Source organism: Taudactylus pleione, unplaced genomic scaffold (assembly GCF_031769625.1).
Source record: "Taudactylus pleione unplaced genomic scaffold, aTauple2 ptg000627l, whole genome shotgun sequence".
NCBI classification, from domain to species: Eukaryota; Metazoa; Chordata; class Amphibia; order Anura; family Myobatrachidae; genus Taudactylus; species Taudactylus pleione.
The window spans coordinates 589,451-611,455 of NW_028285029.1; the positions used below are offsets into that span (position 1 = coordinate 589,451).

The 22,005-nt window shown below is 41.0% G+C and overlaps 1 protein-coding gene across 1 annotated transcript in view; it reads left to right on the forward strand.

Moving 5' to 3' along the window:
• Positions 1-5,522: 5,522 nt before the first annotated feature.
• Positions 5,523-22,005, forward strand: part of LOC148479248 (vomeronasal type-2 receptor 26-like) — a 54,532-nt gene continuing 38,049 nt past the window's right edge. The window contains exons 1-4 of the mRNA XM_088454668.1: positions 5,523-5,632; positions 7,064-7,355; positions 7,734-7,901; positions 15,443-16,276. Of these exons, the coding sequence (XP_088310794.1) occupies positions 5,523-5,632; positions 7,064-7,355; positions 7,734-7,901; positions 15,443-16,276 (1,404 nt within the window). The remainder of the gene's footprint in view (positions 5,633-7,063; positions 7,356-7,733; positions 7,902-15,442; positions 16,277-22,005) is intronic.

A 22,005-nucleotide genomic window follows, 5' to 3' on the forward strand; every position in this document is an offset into this window, starting at 1 on the left:
TTGATGGAGGAACAGCAAAAAGCCATCCAAAGCTACACAGCATACTATGACATAGAAAGAGGAGGGGGAATGTACCTTACTCAAGCTCAGTGGAAAATACTTTCCATGTTGTGCAAAGTGCTGAAACCCTTCAAAATAGTCACCTGTGAAGTGAGTTCAGACACTGCCAGCTTGAGCCAGGTAATTCCACTAATTAGACTGTGGAAAAAGCAGCTTCAGAAACTGAAAGAGGAGCTAACACAAAGTGATTCCACTAAGTATGTCAGACTTTTAGATCAAGTACTTTAATTGCCTATCCAGGATCTGAGGGTTGTCAGGATCTTAGAATCGGATTAATACATTTTGGCAACCGTGCTGGATCCTAGGTTTAAGTCATACTGTACATTGTGTTTTTCTTCCCAATGGACACAGATCTGAAGAGATGCATAGAGCTGTTGGTAAGCAAATTGTCAGTTCAAGTGGCATGTGATGCAGTGATGGCTTTTCCTTCAGTTTCTCCAGCAAGTGCATCTGCTGTGAAAAAATTAAACTTTCCCAAAAGACCCACTGGTGATGCAGATGAGGACTATTACAATTTTTTAATGGTAGCATCCAAATAGGCATGTCATACAGTCCATGTGACTACTGGCAGGAAAAAAAAGGCATTTGAAGGTCCTTGCACAAACTGGCTTTGCTTTACTTGAGCTGCCCACCCTCCAGTGTATACTCAGAAAGAGTTTTCAGCACAGCCAGGAACCTTGTCAGCAATCGGTGTAGGAGGCTACTTCCTCAAAATGTAGAAAAGATGATGTCCATCAAAATAAACTACAAATTCAATGCCAATTACATCCAAAAATTAATGAGGCACCTGTAATGGTGAATTCCACTGGGAACAAATTAATATTGTGTGAAGACAATGTACACACTGATGAGGATGAGGAATTGGGATGATGATGGCGACAACATCTTGACTCTGTAAAGCCAGTTTATGCACATAGAGACCAATGCCAGCAATGTCAGCTGCCAGTTGGTAGCTTGTTTTGTGAGGGCCCAAACAAACCAATCACTTCATGATTGATACTGTTGATGAAGGTGTTGGTGGTGAAGATAACAGGTTCTTGGATCTACCAGAGAGAAAGGAGCTAGCTGATTCTGAACTGCTTGTTGCTACTTTTTTAGACAAAGTTTCTGAAATTTTAAAAACTTTTTGGATGGATGCGCTGCAGATGATGTAACAGGGAGCTCCTAGATGTTAAGATTCCTACCTCTACTTACTCTGGCTTTAAAAAGGGTACAGATGGCTTGACAATTGTTGTCTGGATTTGGTTAGAAATAGTTCCATGCATAAAAAGTGGATATTTTTGTCTTTTGCCCATTCGTGACAATGGGCTTTTCCTTTTCATGAGCAACAACTGTTTCTACCACTGGTGCCTGAATTACAAAGACAACATCCTCATCAATAACATCCTCATCATCAACATCCTCATCATCATCCTTATTATCGTTAGTTACACAAATATCCTGTTAATCCTGGTGCACTTCCACAGAAGCATCCTCAATTTCTATGTCAGCATGTTCACTTGTGCTTGCATCATCATAAGAAGCAGAATCACCAGTCATAAATAAAGGCCAAGGCTTTAGCCTTTCCTTGCCACTTTGTGTGGTGAAAGGCATATTGACAATCTTATGTCTTTCTGCAGCTGTCTCCCTTTTAAGTTTTTTTCTTTACCACTGTAAAAGATTGGTTCTTTCACTTTAAATGCCCTAACTTAAGCCCTGCTTGCCCTTGGGCATCAGAATTAGTAGATGATGTAGACAAACTAGTATTGTCATGACTGGTGGCACTGGCAGCAGCTCCAGCACTAGTATGTGGTTCCTGCTATCCTCTCAACTGATCATTCTCCATATAAACAAACACGAATGAAGTGGGATACAGCACACACATCAATTTGTACCAATTTTAAATATTACACTGCGGTATCAATGACCTACAGTGTCACCATATTTTTTATGAAGAAGAATAGCACACTATGCTATGAGTTATAAAGTCACAATACATGGATGATAAGCTGCGGTCTGGCCGGCAGTGTCACTGAACAATAACAGCGCAGCTAAGTTGTTAACACACACAAAAAAATTAAAAAAATATATTTTATTTTTTGAGGAATGATAGTTTTATTTCACTTGTATTTTTTTTACACTGGGGAAGAGCACTCCTGGACGAGGCAGCAGCCCCTTGATGAATAACACATGAATAACCCCTTTATGGACAACAAAGCTCCCCTGCGGAGTGTGGACAGACCACATGCAGAGACACAAATACGTGGATGATAAACTGCGGTCTGTCTGGCAGTGTCACCAAACAATAATAGCTTAGCTACTGGCTACAGTAGCACACACACAAAAAAAATCAAAACAGATGTTTTTTTTTTTCTGGAATGATAATTTAATTTAACTTTTTAACACTGGGGAAGAGCACCCCTGGATTGACAGAGCACCCCTGTACAACACAGTACTCCTTTATGTACTGCAGCCGTAGCCCCTTGATGGACAGGAAAACACAGCAGAGCCCTTTTATGTACTGCAGCCCCCCTTTATATACTGCAGCCCCCCTTCATGTACTGCTGCCCCTGCCCTTTTGTGGGTAACACAGCAGCAACCCTTTATGTAGTGCATCCCCCTTTTATGTACTGCTTCACCAGCCTGACAACACTGCACCCTTGATCAACAGCAGCACATAACCCCAGCCCGACAACACTGCACTTTTGAACAACAGCAGCACAGACCCCCAGCCCAACAACACTGCACCCTTGAACAACAGCAGTACAGACCCTCAGCCCAACAACACTGCACCCTTGAACAACAGCAGCACAGACTTACAGCCCGACAACACTGCACCCTTGAACAACAGCAGGACAGACCCCCAGCGAACAACACTGCACCATTGAACAACACCAGCACAGACCCCCAGCCTGACAAAACTGCACGCTTGAACAACAGCAGCATAGACAGAGCACATCTGTTGTACACACTGTCTACAGCAAGAGTGAAAATGGTGGTGCTCACCGGGACCTTATTATAGAATCCAAATCCAGCAAGAATCTCACAGCAGGAGGATGGTGTTTTGCCTCATTTTCGGATCCGAGTCAGGTTGGAAAACCCAAGCCAGACTCGGATCCGAGCTCGGATTGCGAAGTTCGAGCAGGTACGATTCTCTGAGAACCTGATCCACCCATCTCTAAATTTGCTCACAACTCTAGTAAAAATTGCACAATACACAATAAATGAGAGGAAGGGGCAGATTGGGGTGAAATTAAACCCTTGTTTTGTTACATTAGCCTTCTACAGACTATAGCAAATGGGAGAAAAAAAAAACATAAAAAACTCTCTAACTTTAACAGTGCAATGCAAAACAAAAGTTATATATATATATATATATATATATATATATATATATTTCTGCTAGACTATGTGGAAATCTCTGTTTAGAAACAGACTAAATATAAATATAAAAGCAATCCGCACAATCTGTCTCTCACATTTCCTAGACTATATAAGGTCACCAATTTCATTCCGGAGCCAGCAACCACATACTCTGTCAGGTAGAGACAACTGTACTGTGTCAATGTGTTTTCTCTTTTTAAAAAGATTTGCTGGAACAGCCCCTCCATTTGGCGATGTTTGGTAAAGCTGCTCTCTGTTGTGTAATAGCATGCCTCAGTGTCCTGTTACTGACACAGTGCCAAATATTAAGCTCAGGACCCCGATGTTTTATCAGTAAAGAAGAATCTTTATTTGCTGCCAAATATGTCCAGGACGGAGACATTATTATTGGGGGAATATTCACTGTGAGTTCTGGTTACCGCTCTTTATCAGATGAAACATACTCCATTTGTTTTGTGTAAGTACTTTCTACTGCAGTACTAATTATATACTGTATGTACAAAATAAATTCGAGGAAACAATTCAGAAATTTGAAAAAGACATAAAGGGCTTTATTTACTAAAGGTCGATTTTAATTGATTTTGATCGACCTAAAATCAATCAAAATCGATTATTATTGATGTTGTGTTTCTGGGACCCCACAGCAGCGTGTGCAAGTATGGGGGGGGGGCAGTGTCAGACTCGGGTCAGGGTAATTGGTACCCGCTCCCCCCTCTGCACCCCTGAGGAGATGTTATGTAAAATATATACTTTATTACATTAATTCAAATTGTGTAACCTTTCAGTGAAATATTAAAATCATTTTACTATTTTTTTCTTTGAGATATCTGAAAGTGACTGAATTTTTAGATAGGGAGTGAATAATGTAACTGATGGTTACTGATGGTTAACACAAAAAGAGGAAAAAATAAACTCTGTTGTGGGGTCACTTTTAATTGTTAAAACTTTTAATTCAAAGTTTAAAAAGTAATGGGCTAACAGAGCACACAATTTGTACCATGGTACTAGCTTATAACCAACATTAATGTATAGGGACCTATTTATCAAGCTTTTTTTCATTAAATTATGTAGACACTGCACTTTCTGCATACTTGTATGTATTGTTGCTAATTATGTACCATTAGCATAATGCAGGAAATATCTCCTGCAGAAGGCAAATTAGCATTGCAGATCGCAGTCCCCATTATTATCAGTGGGGACTATGATCTGACCCCTATGTACCAAACTCCGAAAAGTGCAATCCCCATTATTATCAGGGGGACGACGATCTGACCCCTATGTACCAAACTAAAAAAAATGAGGTGGTGTAAACTGCTTTAAGCCTTTGGCGACATTCAAGCAGGAGAGAGATCTTCCAATCTCTCTCCAGCAGCATCCGGCCGGCGGTGGAAACTGATACTGTGCGCGTGCGCAGTGTCAGATTCTCCCCGGAGTAGTCTTTCACAAATTTGAATGAATTCTCCAGAATTCCCAGAGTAACTTGCAGAGTTAATAGTTATTACAACCACTGTCACTGCTAGTTAGTTAGTTAGTTAGTTAGTGCCACTTAGTACATAGTAAGGATATTACAGTACATAGTATGACATAGAAATGAGAAATGGAGATAACAGCGCTATGGACATGTCTAATAAAGTAGAGTTGTTAAATTAGTGCCATATGAAAATGTACAATAAATAAAATAAAGTAAAAAGATTATAGTAATATGTATAACATATGTTCATTTAATAAAAAATCATACTAATTAGAAGACCTACAACACAGCTATAAAAATTTACATATATATAAAACAATGTATCAATAATTAAAACAAAAATAACAGAAATCATTTAATTGCAATGCACAAAAAAATTGCCTCTATTCCTAGAGCAATCACAGTTCAAACTATATGTTGAAGTTCCGTGGTTGTGTATTATGCCTGTGCCAACTGATTTGCATATTGACAAAAGCCGCATCTGGCTGTTTGCAGAAAAATAGTTGGTTTCACTTCAAACACGCCCCTCTGAAGAAATCACTAGTGGAAGACATGCGTTAGAAGGGAAACCACTAAATGCACTAGGCCACACAATGGTTCTTATTATTTGCAAATGGAAGGTTACGCTATGGGGTCAAATGTAGCACCATCAATCACGTACAGCTATATGCATGAAGTTGAGCAAGATTTATTCTTCCAACAAGACTCCATTAGCACAAACATCCTTCTGTACCTATGGTACATTGATTTATTTCTACTTTGGACTGGCTCTCTTGATATGATGACTACTTTGATTGAGTCTCACAACAATTCATGTTCTCCTGTTAAAATGGTGTACCTCATTGACCAGCATTCCATCAATTATCTTGACTTTAAGCTTGTTATTCATAATAACCATATATATCAACATCCCTATTTTGTAAACCTTCTGACAGGAATAGTAGTTTGAAAATTAATACAGAAAAGTTTATAGTGGCACTGGACAACCTGCAAGTGGTTATTTCATCTTTGTTATGCACCCTGATGAAAATGTTCACTTCGAAATATTGAAATGTTGGTACATTGCTTCCCCTTTTGTTCTTTCCATGCATTGAGCACCATCTGCTATTACAAGACTTAAACTGCAAATTCAATTTAATTTGGGTAGATACTTGGGGCTAAATGTAATAGGGAGAGAGCTTAGAAATTGTAAGAGTTTAGCAGTAACCTCTCACACTTTTTAAACTCTCTTTTTCCATGCTCTAGCTCAGCTCATCTACATTCCCGCCTTTCGGGCTCGGTTTATCAACAGAACATAACCTCATTAGCACTCGTTAAAGGGGTTAAGTTCTAATTTCAGTATTTAACAAACAGCAGTAAACTAAGATTTCTTCTGTTTTACGCTGTATTGCTTACACCACCTATAGATGGCAAGAGCGATATGGCCGGCATTGCTGGCAATGGGGACCCAGCAGCAGCCTCTCCAGCTCCAGCGTAGCCTTCCAGGCACTGTTGAGCCCTCGCCAGTTGAAAGTATCATGGCTGTCGCACATTCGCATGAAACAGTAGCCCATTGCTGGCAGTGGTAGGCTGCCAGCACCAGAAAGGAGAATGCCGCCTAAGAGTGGGACATCACTGTACCTCACCGGCGGGGTAAGTAACATTATATACCAGTGGCATATTCACTAGTATCACTGCAATACGAAACAAAATATGCAGCTTGTAATAATATTTGTTGTTAAATGGGGCCCTTAATATCTACTCCTAATGGATGAGGAACGATCGTTTTTAAGATTATGATAATATTAGAAATAATGGCTGCAAATAGAGGTAGTTACAATTTCCTAGCATTGAGCAATTATTGGCCAACTGCCCATGGGTCACGCTTGCAATGTGCAGGTGCCAGAGTCCCTTAGTGATGACGCTCGCAGTATGGATTTCTTTGCAAATTGATTGACATTCAGGGACCATTTGGGAACAGTTACTATATAGCATATATTATTTTTTGCAATCATATAACATATGTAGAAGTAATATTGCTATAACTTTGATAAACAATTGTAAATAAAAATTGTATCTGCTGAACATTTCCAAAACCAGTTATTGTGTTTGCACTGCGGTATGTCCAAATGTTGCTGTTAGCTCTATTTCATCCTTAAAATGTCTGTTTTGTGTTTTCCTCCCTTACAGGCCTATACCTCGTTACTACAGACATGTCCTGTCCTTCATTTATGCTATTGATGAGATAAACCAGAATCCTGATCTTTTACCCAACATCACTCTGGGATACGATGTGACTGATTCCTGTAACAATGTGAAAAAGGCTGTAGAACGTGCGCTAAAAATCATATCTGGTCCCGGGAACACAATTCCTAACTTTTCCTGTCTAGATCATGACAAACTGGCTGCTTTTATTGGAGACTTTTCTTCAGAGAGATCTTTACACATAGCAGAGATATTAAACCTTTATGGATACACACAGGCAATATATATTTACCATATTGTTTTCTAATCATGAATTATGTGTCCTCATACAGCTAGCGTCTATACACCATACAGTGCGAGACTCCCGGAGCAACATTGTGTCTGAGTAATATACCATACTTTTCTATACATTTTGCTTTTTTGCAAAAAGCCACTCAGGGTACTAGAGACACTGGGCTGTGACATTGCACAGAAACTGGTTTTGCACACATACATAGATGAAGATTAAGCATAATGGAACTTTGCATGAGAAAATCTGCGGCCCCTGCATCGGAGCCCTTTTTACTCAAATTCAGACTCAGTTGCACACAGATGTACAAAGGTCACACATCATATTGATCAGCGTAATCTAGCAGAATTGTTTTGTTGCTCCCAGTTTTACTATTTAGATGCACATAAACTAAATGAGTGTAAGGACATGAATGTATACATTGATAAGATGTTGTTTATCACCCAGCAATTGCAGTCAGTTGGAGTCCAAGTAGATGATGACGAGGTCGTCATGTCTATGTTGCAGAACCTGATCCCAGGATTTGATTTTCTGGTAGTGGCATTAGAGTGAAATACCACTGTATTAAGTATTGAATTTGTATGGACAAAGCTGCTACAATTCCAGAAGCACATACCTGTCGACAGGATTCTTGGAACATCTTCCTTATATGCTAATAGTGCCCACCAATAGTAATGTCCCCAGTAGTAGTGTCCCCTTTGGTAGTGCCCCCAGTGGTAATGCCCCCATAAGTTGTGCCCCCCGTAGTTATGCACCCATTAGTAGCGCCCACATTATTTATGAACCCAGAAGTAGTCATGCCCCCAGTAGTAGTGCCCCCTGAGATAATGTCCACTGTAGTAATGCCCCCAGTAGTAATGCCCCCTGTAGTAGTGCCCCAATAGTAATCCCCCCAGTGGTAATGCCCCCTATAGTATTGCCCCCAGTAGTAATGAACCCATTAGTAATGCCCCCATTGGTAATGCTCCTTACAGTATTGTCCTCAGAAGTAATTCACCCATTAGTAATTCCACCATTAGTAGTGCCCCCTATAGTAGTGCTCCCAGTAGTAATGCCCCCATTGGTAGTGCCTCTATAAAAAAATACAATTAAAATACATTCACAATACTTACCTTAAGCCCAACTCCTGCATCCACTGCTGTCCGGTCCTACTGCTCCTCAGATCTATGGGAGACACGTCATTATGTCTCTTCCATAGCGCTCTCTGTGGGATCTGGAAACCAGAGCTCAGGATTAAGCTCCAGTCTCCAGCTCCTGCTGCAGGGAAGGAGTCGGGTGCCCGCTGGTAACAAAATCTCAGCAAGTGCTCGGCAAATGGAGCCTCCCTGTGGCAGCTGGAGGGGGTGTGCAGGTAGATGGAGCAACAGGCAGGGGGGTTTTCTAGGTACTCATGCCCATAGTAAGCAATCAGATTATACTTAACATTTATCTAGCTCCTTCTAGAAGATAAATAACTGGAATCTGATTGGTTGCTATGGGCAACATTTTTACTTCTAAAAACCCAAACTTTAGTAAATACACCCCCAAGTCCTCACATCATCTAACGTTGGGACAATTACAGTGAACCTTGCAAAATCAAAGGCAAAACTGTAATCACAGATAGTGTATATTATATATTTATACCCGACCTTGGAACTAATTTAAACACCATCAATATCCTTGAGAAGAAAAACTACAAAATCAAATTCACAGAAGTCAAGTGTACTGTGTGCAATAAGAAAGGGGCAAAAATAGCTACTGCTACTTGATACCAGCAACTCTATGTCTTAGATACTAAACAGTGTTATGCATTGACTGCTGGTGACGGGGTAGAACTTTGGGAAACAACGGAGGCACCTGCCACCAGGCTCCAGCTCTGAAGGGGCACCTCTTCCATTGGAGTGTACCGTCATGGCTGCCCAATACATGGCACCCCTTCCCAGCACCTGAGAAGCCACCATATACTAATGGAATGCCCCAGGTAAGACCATCAGCTGCTGCCTTCGTCTATCTATAGCCTGTCTGCATGCGAATTGCTATATTACAGTATTAGCGGCTGTGATGGAGGGCACCAAATAATAACTTGCCTCCGGGCATCTGGGATCAACTTACATCACTGGCTGGTGACTCTAATTAAACTATGGAACTTTGGCATAGGCAATTAGGACATTTAGGGTATGAGATTGTACAAAAACAATGAGGCACCACTATCTTTGGCACACATGGTTGAATGTGGTCCATTGGAACATGAATCATATGGTAGATTTAGGTATTTAAAGACACTAATAGATGATATTACAAGGGTGACCCAGATGAAGTTATACACTAAACTGAGGATACAAGAATTTAGTAGAAACTCAAATGGGTTACAAACTAATGTTCTTAATATCCGGCAATGAAAGAGAGCACCAAAACAAAAGTTTTTCAGACATCATGTGAAAATATGGGATATGTGGGATCAAGTATCAGCTAACCATGTCAAAATAATGGTGTAAGTGAGCGTGTACATCAAGCTATGGTTGAAAGAACTCGGCCAATATTGAACGATGGCAGTCTTGCAAATAAATTTTTGACTGGGACGGTTCAAACAGCGATTTATCTAAAGAATAATCCACCCAGTATTGCAGTGAAAGGGACAACACAGATTGAAGCATAGACCATAAGAATCCTGATATAAATCACCCAAGAGTATTTAATTGCAAAGCTAACGTACAGAGGGCCTGATTCAGACCCACTCAAGTGCATAGCAAGTGGGTCGATGGTCGGGCAGTGCGCATGCACGAACCCTGTAGTGAGTGAATTTTCACTTGCTGCGGGACTCACTACAAGACGGGGTGGGCTGTTGATTGTGATTGACAGCTCGCCCTGTTTTGTAGGCATGCAGGGGGGGTGGCTGGACAAATGGAGTTGTCCCTTAAGGAACGCCTGCCAATTGTCGGCAGCCCTACTGACATCACCAGTGATGCCAGTAGTGAACTTCCTGCTCTATTAGAGCAGGAAGTTCACTGGGGCTTGCGGTGGATGAGACCCTACCACAAGGGTCTCATCGCAAGCCGGATGGTCACGATAATCGCGACTATCTCCAGGCCTCCCGCTAAAGCTGTGGGTGGTCACCCACTTCTTAGTGAGTGGCCTGGAGGCCGGTGAAAAAAAAAACGGCCCGCCCTGATTCAGAGCAAGCTCTCGCAAATAGCGAGCGCCTCGGAATCAGGTCCAGATTCCTAAAGAAATAAGACACAAATTGAACTACAAATCACAAGACATTATTTTTCTTGGATATTGTCTTGGAGCAAGGGATTTAGGCTTTGGGATATTTGTAACAAAAAACTTGTTAACTCAAGATGTCATATTTCATGAGTCAATATGTGAAGTGCCTGAGAAATGTCTAATGTTTTAACTACCTGTGAATACCAATACCTCTAAGCAAGAGACTTTAAATAATGAATGCCAGCAGAAAAACAAGGACTTTAACAAGACATAACAAAGGGAAACACCCAAAGAGATATAGTGAAGAAGTTGCCAATATTGCATTCTTAGAGCCGCTAAGTTTTGAAGAAGCAAAATTGAGTAATGAGTTGTACGAATAGAAGTCTGCTGTAGATAAGGAAATGGCATATTTAGATAAAAATGGAACTTGGACTATTGTAAACAGACCAACCCACCAGAAAACAATTAAAAAGTAGAGATGTGCACCAACCCCATGATTTGGTTGTGGTTCTAATTCATCGTTGTATTTTGTTTTCAGTTTTGCCAAACCCACCCTTACTTGTTTGGATATGTATTTTTTTTAAATAGATAAAAACAGCTATAATCACATAATTTGGGCCTGTTTTTGTTCCTATAGTATTTTTAACCTCAATGACATTCATTTAAAGACATTTCCTGTCAATTTTGACCAGCTCACAGAGTGTTTGCAGAAGCCTGTGCAGATCAGTGTGATCTGTCCAGTGCTTCTTTGTGTGTGAAAGTAAATAAAGTGTTAAAAATTGGAAAAAAAACTTTAAATGGTCTTAGGGGAACAGATGAAGACATCAGATATTTTTATACCAGATACCTAGAAGAATTTGCAGGTGCAGCTATAAGCTGGTCAAGTAAGAACCAACCAGTTTGCATTATCTTCAACAGAAGAAGAATATATGGCTTTGACTAAAACAGCTTAAGTGACACTTTGGATTAAAAGTACTTTAAGTGAACTAAAATTTTAAACTGTAAATAAGCTCTAAACATCCTATACGACAATAAAGATGCTATAGACTGTCCGTTTATACTGCACATGGGTGCAGTGTTAAGTTTTCTGCCATCGCTTGGAGTTGACATCATCTCCAAGCGCCAGTAAGACAGATATACTATGTTGTAAAAAGGATCCAGGTCAGATTACCCTGGTTACCAATTTATATTGCCCAATAAACCAGTTCCTTCCTGTGTCCAATCCTGATCACTACACAAATTGGATTGCTGAGTCACTGTACTGGGGTATTTTTTGGGGACCCTTTTACACTAAGCTGCTTCCCGGGTTGACACGGCAATAACCTGGGTAATTTGGCCAGTGTCAAAGAGGTCTAAGTCTCTGATTGCCACTACATATTATAAAATTGGTTGAAATTAGTAGACTGAAGGAAATCTGCCCTGCACTAAATTGACAATGTCTATTGTAATTGTTGGAGACTCCAGCCCGTGGATTGCCCCAAAATCATGGTAGTTATCCCAGATGGGTGATTACAGGGGCTGCTGGATTGTGAATTTGAGATTCTGTTAACCCTTATATGCATAACACAGGTACACCAGGGGCATCAAATTACTGCCACCTCTTGGGGACCTGTTTGTTTCTCCTTTCACATGCATTAGAGAAGCTAGAGAGAGACTGGTTCTAGCAGTGAGAGATTGGCTGTGGGTAATGAAGGGGATATATTTTCTACTACATGCAATCAGCCAAGCACTGAGCACCCAGAAAACTGGCCATTATCATTGGGAGGACTCCACATTGTGGTTTCCACCAAAAAGGTAACTAGCTTGAACAATAAGTGCAAACATTAGAATTCAATAGGCGTGAGGTCTAGAGGACCTTTTCATTGGCGAAGTAGTGCTCCTGACATTTCTAGTGCTGGAGATTGGTGTCAAATTCTAAAAGAGTCTCCCTGTTATTTCATGGACATATGTTCTACAAATAATACTATAGCTCTTGCCATCCTAGTGTCTATTTACTTTGAATAGAGAACACCCCATATTTCAGGACTTAATGCATCTCGGCAGCTGCAATGGTTATAATGCACATTTACGACTCTCTAATAATCTCCTCATGAAGACCATGGAAAGAGCCCACTATTCAGTGTTGGGGGCTGCCATTTATTTTTCATTATTCTGTGCATGACCAGGCTGCAGAGTAACCCTTTTTGATCGGAGGCACCCCACATTTCAAGTCTCACCAAAATCCTGTCTTATATACAGTAGAAAAGGAATGGTGCAGGTATATTGTTATTAATTCATTATGCTAGACAAAGGCTACTCTTGGGCAAAACCCTTATGTTTTTTTCACTTTAGGCCACTTTAGAATTTACACTCCCTCTCCACTATAATGACATAGGGCCTGTGTCAGGTTGAAGCCTAGGATCACCTGTTACTCACTTCATTGCCGGCATCCCCGGATCTTTTGAGGGGTTAGACACCAGGTACAATGACGAGTGACGCGCTGAGGATTATAACTGGGGTCTGCTAGGATATCCATGTGCTCGCTCCATGATGTGGTTCCTGCAGTAAATGTCATGGATGCAACCATGACAGCCTATATCACCTGACTAACCCTTTACCCAATGGTAGCATTGGTTTCTGTCAGCTGACAGTATCCTGCAATGGACTGCTACCTTAGGGTATATAACCGAGCTCTGGACAACAGGAAGTTGTTACTTCCAGTGTAACCTTGCTGTTGCTGCATTTCAGGTTCCTAGCTCTGTTCCTTCTAGTGACTTGTTCCAAATGTTATCCTCTGTGTGTGTACTCAGAACATTTTCTGAGTACAATCTCCTAGAGTCATCTCCTGTTCTTATTCTGCGTCTGAAAACACATTTTGTGTACTTAGTACATCATCCAAGTTCCAGCTCTCAATACCATTATCCTGTACTAGTTCTACATCTGAATCCACAGTGTGTGTACTTAGTACATCATCCAAGTACCAGCTCACAATACCATTATCCTGTGCTAGTTCTACATCTGAAGCCACAGTGTGTTCCAAGTACCAGCTTACAATACCATCTCCTGTCCCTCATCTAAAGCCACAGTGTGCATATTTAGTACATCATCCAAGTACCAGCTCACAATACCATTCACCTGTACTAATTATATGTCTGAAGCCACAGTGTGTGTACTTAGTACGTCATCCAAGTACTGGCTCACAATACCATCCTCTTGTGCCAGTTCTACGTCTGAAACCACAGTGTGTCATTCAAGTACCATCAAACTTAGCATGTCATTCAAGTACCATCTCCTAATATCATTCTATAGTACCAGCTCTGTGTCTGAAGTGATTGAGTGAGTAGTTAGGACATCATCCCAGTAATATCTGTTAGTGCTAATCTCCTATTCCAGCCATGCATCAAGATCTACAAAGTGTGTATTCAATACAACACTTCACTACAAACCTCCAATATCTTTATCCTGATCTTTCCCTGTGATAGTGTTCTTCCATTTTCTCACTTGTTCCGGATACTTGACCAAAGGGCCACGACCTGCTTGCTGGGTGCAGCTTAAACCCAAATCCCACTTGGGTGGGTCACTGGTGAAAACCTCTCAGTAAGTTAGACTCCACACCTTTGGTCAGGTCTCACCAACAACCAGTACTGGTGGATGAGGAAGTCATTTATCCAGGCCCCTCACCTCCTGTTCCTTTCTCACCCTGGGTCCACGTCTTCTAACCTCTAAGCAGAAAATCACTTTAGCCTGAATGTGACAGCTTGATTCAGAGAATTCTTCTAAGCCAATGAATTTAGCAGTTGAGTGATTATCGGCTATCTGTACATGCATCATATTCACAGATCCTCTGTGTATACAGACACAGCAGCAGTGACATTAGCTTACAACTCTGAATCAGGATCATAATTAATAAACTCCCATGGCAAATGAATGAATTGTTTCATTGATGACATCATTTTAAATGATTAGATCACTGATGAGTCACATCCCGAGATATCTTTTTATATGAACAATGACATCAGCAGTGAAATTGGTCTTGACAACTTACACATAAATTATGAATTAAATAGAATTTAATACAGTAGTGTTTGGTATACAATGGATATAAAAATAAGTATTTGAAAGATGTACAATTTCCTAATACTCTATTAATCTTCTTGCCAAAAATATATTTTTCATTTATAGCAGGAGAACAGAATTGAGAGTTTCTTTCAACTTGTACATGTGGCCTTTTGCTTATGTAAGGGTAAATCAGGTGCACATGTGGTACCATGGCCATAATCCTGGTGCAAGCTTAAATGTCGATGATGATGACTTTCAAATATTTTATAGTTAGAAAAGAAACATACTATTCATGACTCCCCTAAAACCAATTTAAAAAGCACCAAACCTTTAAAGACTACTTTGGTCCATACTAAATGAGGGAGACAATGAGCATGCAGCACCAATGTGTGGTCCCTCTGTCATACTGTGAACCAGCACCAATCTGGTTAGTCTTGGGGCTGTCATCTCTATGGGAGCAGTGCAAAAACTGTTTGCTTGCTCATCCCAGAGCATGAGAAGTGCTGGGACCTTGTAAGACATCCCTGGGCTGTGGATACCATTCAACATCATGGGCAAGGGTAGAAGTTGATGATGATAACTGACACACCTATGCATGCTTCTGAAATATGAATCTATCATAAAATATATGCAACTCAAAATAACAGATGTAGCTCTTGGTTTTTCCTCTAGGTTTTTTCTTATTCCTTCCTTTAAATGCATCTGCTAAAATAAGACGAATAATGACCTCCCACAATCTTACCAGATGTTGTCTCACACAACTAATACACTTCTTATAATGTTGATTTTACAGTCATATATGCTGGTGAAATACATTTATGCTGTTTCTCTCACCTTATTATGTTATTTAGATCAGTTATGGTGCAACAGATCCTGTTCTAACCAACAAGAAAATGTATCCATCATTTTTCCAAACACTTCCCAGTGACCAGACCCAGTACCTGGCGATTGTTAAGTTACTCAGGCATTTTGGATGGACGTGGATTGGTGTAATTACCTCTGATGACGATGATGGAGACATGCAGGGTCAGGAGCTAAAGAGAGTCACTGCTGTCCATGGTGTCTGTATTGAGTACATTATTAAGGTAGTAGATGAGTTTGGGGATTTATTACAGAGAAAGGCCGAGAAGAGCAGACAGATATTTAACAATTCAACCTCACAAGTTGTTGTAATTTGTGGTACAATTAAATTTCCCACAATATATTTTATTGAAAAGCTATGTATTGGTGGCCAGGAGAGGACTTTCATCTTGCCAGCAAGTGTGAATATTCATACGATTTTATCTGCTAAATTTAAAGCATTTTTGCATGGAGGTTTTGCCTTTTCACCCGCCACTAAAAAGATCCCCCAATTGAAGAGATTCTTAGAAGAGATTAGCCCTACCAGTCGCCCAAATGACATTTTACTGGAGCATATTCTGGCAGCTCACATGGACTGTATGACCTCAGATCCTTTACTGAACCAAATCATTACATTTCAGTATGGCATTAACCTTCACAAATGTAACGACAGTATGCAATTACATAACCTTGGCAACCTTTTATACTACACACAAAGCTTCGGAACCACTTACCAAATATATAAAGCTGTCTATGCTATCGCACACTCTCTGCATGAAATGCAATTATATACATCCAGAGACCACAAGGAGAGTTACATAAAAAATCATAAACACATGGACAAGGTAATGCAATTCTTGTCTTATCTAATTTCACTTTGATACCATAAATAAACTGCAAACAACGTCTTGGTGCAAGTTCCCCCAATTGAGAAATCAGTCCCACTTTTTCAAAAGAAAGTTTATTGAAAATTTGTAGTATCGCATTAATACAGATGTGTACTGATTGTCTGGTACAGCATGTGTGTGATACCCCCACGTTTTGGAGACCTCCCATACACATATAGGGCGAAAGGGGTACCCTATTAACCCCACCATTTTTTTTTGTACATCAGTGTAATAAGCTGGGTACACACTGACAGATATATTGGCCGATCAATTGCTCAGCCAATATATCGGCTACGTATCAACCAGTGTGTACCAGCGATATGTCTATGAACGACGTCGTTCACAGACATATCGCTTTGGCTGTGCTGTACAGCCGATGGACAGAAATATCTGCAGACATATCTGTCTATCAGCAAGTGTGTATGTGTCTTCTGCACATGCAGACCCACCCCCCAGCCAGCAGGACCCATGGCTGCCTGGAAGCTGATGGTCTTTCAGTATATATGAAAGACCACCATCCATCTACAGACATATTTTGAAAGCCTGCAAAAGCTTGGCCTGCCACTACAGCCTGCATCTTAAGCATGTCATCTGAAGCATGGAGTTAGAACCATTGTTCAGTTTTAATACCATGTCTCATCTCATCTCTGTTCAGGTAAATGAATGCCATCTTCCATAACTGATGTTTTTAATTGCAAGAATAGTCTGTATTGAAAGTTTATTTTGCAATTTTGGGTCTGCAACATCCCCCACCATTAATTAGTTTGTTGACCAAACTGCTCAAACACTCTCTGCCCCTGTACCAGCTGACCCAGCATCTCCTATAAAGGGGAATCAGTTGAAATCCTGCAAAGGCTTGGCCTCCCACTATAGCCTGCATATTAAGCATGTCATCTGAAGCATGGTGTTAGAACCGGAGTTGAGTTTTAATACCATCTCTCATCTCATCTCTTTTCAGGTAAATGAATTCCATCTTCCATAACTGATGCTGTTAGTTGTAAGAATAGTCTGTATTGAAAGTTTATTTTGCAATTGTGGGTCTGCAACATCCCCCACCATTAATTAGTTTGTTGACCAAACTGCTCAAAAACTCTCTCCCCCTGTACCAGCTGATCCAGCATCTCCTATAAGTGGTGTCAAAGCCGGATGATTGGCTGAGACCAAGTCTTAAATTAATATCTGGCGATGCCATTTTGTGTTGCCCCTGACGATGCCATCTTGTGTCGTCAGCACGAAACCATTGTGTGCGATGCTATATTTGATTATTAGCATCATGCGTCCGCTTTGCTACCGCATATTGTTGAAAGTCCTACCATAACCTATACGCACATTAAATAATACATATAAAATATACAAGATGCACAACGCACAGTTGCGCTGTTCATCAAAGCACAGGTAAGCACTAAATACAGACGCGCAATGCATACTAGCGACTTTACACAATATTCTCACTTTCACACATGCAACCACTTTTTAAAAGGTTCCCAAGCATTAAGCTTAATATTAGAGGTTTTATTAGCTAATATTTATGTTGTGAAATGTAAAGTATATGATGTTTAAGGTATAGAGACTAGGAGACAAGTCATGTTTGGTACCATTCTAAATCACTGTTTATTTGCAGATCTCCAGTTCTATTGGCAAGGCGATCGCATCATGCGTCTGCAAGATAGGAATTATAGAAAATTAGTGGTTAGAATGTATCTCTGTATGTAGCATCTTTTATTAGTTTAAACCAGTTCTTCGGCAGGAAAACCACACAAAGCAACATCTGAGGAACTGGGACATACCACTAGTGACTCTGTATGAACTGTCCAATTACCTGCATCGTACAAGAATGTCCAGGAGCAAGACCCAATGAAAATCTATTAACCAGTCTCTTTGTTCTGTAAGTTATATAGCCTGGGTGCTGGTTATAGTATACAGCCATTCTTCTTGGATGACCACAGGCTTCTGGAGAGATGACTGTATACTGGGACTAGTGCGCACGCATATGTATTGGCTTGTACCTTTTGTATTTACTTGTTTTTTGTGCTAATTGTATAGATCACAGCATGTTATATTTTTCATTGAATAATATATCTTTTTGTGCTTTGGAACCACAATTGGATTGGAAAGCAATTATTTCTTATGCGACTTGTAACGCTTAACAGCGACATTTTGGTTATATAGATTTTGGGGTATCAATAGTTGGGGCCTCGTAGATTTGAGGATCACATTACCAAGAGGTAGCACGATAGCATACAGATCTCGATTTCGCAACAAATGGTGGAAGGCGCCATAAGCAGGAAAGAATGCACTGTGTTCAAAACCTGCACCATCTGGTGTTGTGAAACCAATATCCGTTGTTGTATGATTTCAAGGAGTGCTGACTAGGACCTGGGGCAGGAGAGTAAAGTTTGTTTCTTCCATTGTCTGGCTTGGCGCTAGAGGGCGTGTCGCACAATAGTGTATGCGTGTTTCCTGTATTGCTGCCACATGTTCAAACAATCATTCTGATAGTATTGTTGTATTGATAGCATGATTACATTGTTTAAAACATCTGAATCTAACTGCCATATTAGCAAAAATTCTAGTTTCTGCACAGAAAACTAAAGGTGCATGAAAGCAAACGTGTGATTGTAACATGATGGAGGCTACTACTGTGTGTGGGGTCTATGCTAGGTACCATGTGTTGGTCCTAAAGACTCCGTAGCTGTTTGATGAGGCAGAAAGCTACTGAGTGTGTACACACAGCAGGTGTATTGCAGCAAGGACAGGGATATTGTACCTTAAAGAAAACAAGGGGTTTTCGAAATTCAGCTCCTAATAGTGGTCGCAGAGTCCATTGATCAGTTATGTTCTCTGGACACTGTGACTAGACCGCATGGTTGGGTAGACCGTGATTGTAACTTGGGTTGTAGTGGAACAAATCACTGGAAAGGGTAAGTGTTATTGGAACACTTAAATTCTAACAGGGGAGACTACTCAATAAGGGTAAGCTACCAGACAAGGGCTGAAAGGTGTCCGGAAAGACAATATAATTGTGTAAGATGTTATTCTGTTCCTCGTTGTGCGCACTGTCCATAACAGTTAGCAGGTCGGTTGTGCACAACAGGATAGGAGTGCGTGAATGTAGCTCCATAGGAATCGTTAACCGGTCCACATTCACTAGCGATAAGTTGCTTAGCGTTTTCCCAGATGGGTGCTAAGCAGATGCTGGGAATGGCTGACGATGTGCTGCTTTTTGGAGTGCCAACAGGTTTGGCAAGGCATATAATGTATACAAAGTATGGTGTGTTAGACACAGCACTGAACCCAGAATAGGGAAGTGATCCAAGGGATACCATCAGTTATACCAACAGTAGAAATTGATGAAGGTAGTACAGTGCATAGTAGTAACAGATTGAACCCCCAGAGTACAAAGGTAAAAGTTCCTGTTGGTAACCTTAAAAATAGCAAAGTGGTAGGTGTCATCCTGTCCGGACAATAACTATTCCCAATGGGAATCCGGAAGGAAATGGTGTAGTACCCACCAGGGATTCAGCAATGCATTGTCCATGGACAAGAGCAGAATTACATTCAATAATGACAGAATTTCCTAACCCTAGAAAAGAATTAGCTAAGTGCCAAAAATTTGTAAAAGATTTAGGTAATGCTCATGAGCCAACCAACAAAGATTGGTGAGTGGTATTACGGGCATGCCTTCCATCCAATACCGATGTAAAAAAGTTTATCACGGATTGTGTATTGAATGGAGATAGTCCCTTAACTGATGAGAACAACCAAGGTAACATTACACGCATAGTCACCGAATTGGCCGTATGTTTTCCAGTGATAGTGAACTGGTATAAAATTTTCACCATCAGGCAAAAGGATAGTGAGTCTGCAGCAGATTATTTCACCCGAGTACTGCTGACAATCACCCAATATACAGGTGTAGAAAATATAAAAGACAACACACACCACAGGGAAGTAGCTGTCACGGTACTTATGGATGGTCTTAAAGACACTCTAAAGACCAGGGTTCAAAACTCTCAGCCTAACTGGAGAGGAATTACTGTAGATGACCTCAGGGAGTCAGCTATAGAACAAGATAAAAACATCCTCAGGAAGAGAGAAACACAAAGTGAGAGGCTAATGGCTGTTAGCATTGAAGCTTTAGAAGGAATGTATACACAGCCATAACGCTCATACCACTCACAGCCACAAAACACATATCAACATACCCAGCCACAAACCTCATACCACACGCAACCACAAACTCTCCATGCACACCAACCTACACAACAACAACTTTCCAACATAAGATGTTACACATGTAACCAAAAAGGACACATAAGTAGATACTGTCAAGAGAGAAATGGGGGGACAAATAATAAGAAAATGTATAGATTCATACCAAAAGGATGAATGTAGGAAATTATCAGCAGTCGGTGGCTCACATAGTGGCCGTGAATGCTTTACTGGAGAATGATAGTCTGCTCTAGGGGTCAGGTCATACCTGTAGTCTACAGCCAGTCAGGTTAACTGAGAATACTAGGGAAGAACCTACAATGACAGTAGATATAGCTGGTACTAAACACTATTTTCTTGTAGGCACAGGGGCTTCCAGATCAGTGTTAAATTCTCCATCAAATTTACAAGTGACCAACAAGACAGTACCAGCAATGGGAGTAACGGGTAAAGTGCAGCATTATTCTTTAACCAAATCTTCAGAGGTTACTATCAGGCCGCTGCAAACTAGGCATTCCTTTCTTCTGGTGGCAGCGGCTCCTACTAACCTACTGGGAAGGTATTTGTTATGTAAAATGGGATGTGTCATTTACTGTACCCCTGATGGTATATTCCTAGATATCGTTATACAAACAAACAGGAAAGATTCCGCACAGAACCGAAAATGTGACCCATGACACAAATGGTGATAAATAATTATAAATAGGTAAACCAATCGTACTACACAATTCAAAATGATTTTTCTTTATTTGTGATATTGGTGGTGCTCCCAAAGCCTAATATGAACAATAATTACTCAAATGTCTTATCTCTTTGGCCCTGATTCAGAGCCGGACACTCTGACAGAGCGCTCGCTCTGAATCAGGGCTGTCCCTCTGAATTTAAGAGCGGCCTCCTGGCAGCTCGCATAGCTGTAGGTGACCACCCACAGCTATAGCGAGTGGCCAAAATGATGGCCGCGATGGTCAAGACCATCACGACCATCGGGCTTGCGTTGAGACCCTTGCGGTAGGGTCTCATTGCCGCAAGCCCTGGAGTGCTTTTGGCTCTATCAGAGCCAAAAGCACTCCCACTGACATCACTTGTCACTTGTGATGTTAGTGGTCCGGCCCCAGACGGTAGGCGTTCCCATGGGAATGCCTCCGTCTGGGCAGCCCCGCCCCTGGCACGTCCACCAAAGGGGGCATGCTGTCACTCACCATCGACAGCACGCCCCCTTTGGTGTGAGACCCATAACAACGGCTTGGCTGTCGTTATTCGGGTCTCGTGCATGCGTACAACGGAGCCTCCTCCGTCGTGCGCATGCGCACTTGGCCAACATCGACCCGCTTGAGAGCGGGTCTGAATTAGGCCCAATGTACAAAGGTTCATTTGACCTTATATGGGATATTGTCTACACCTGGATATTGATTTAAGTTAATGAGAACTTATCAGGAAGGCAGAGCTAATGAGCCATTTAGCACTACCTTAGAAAT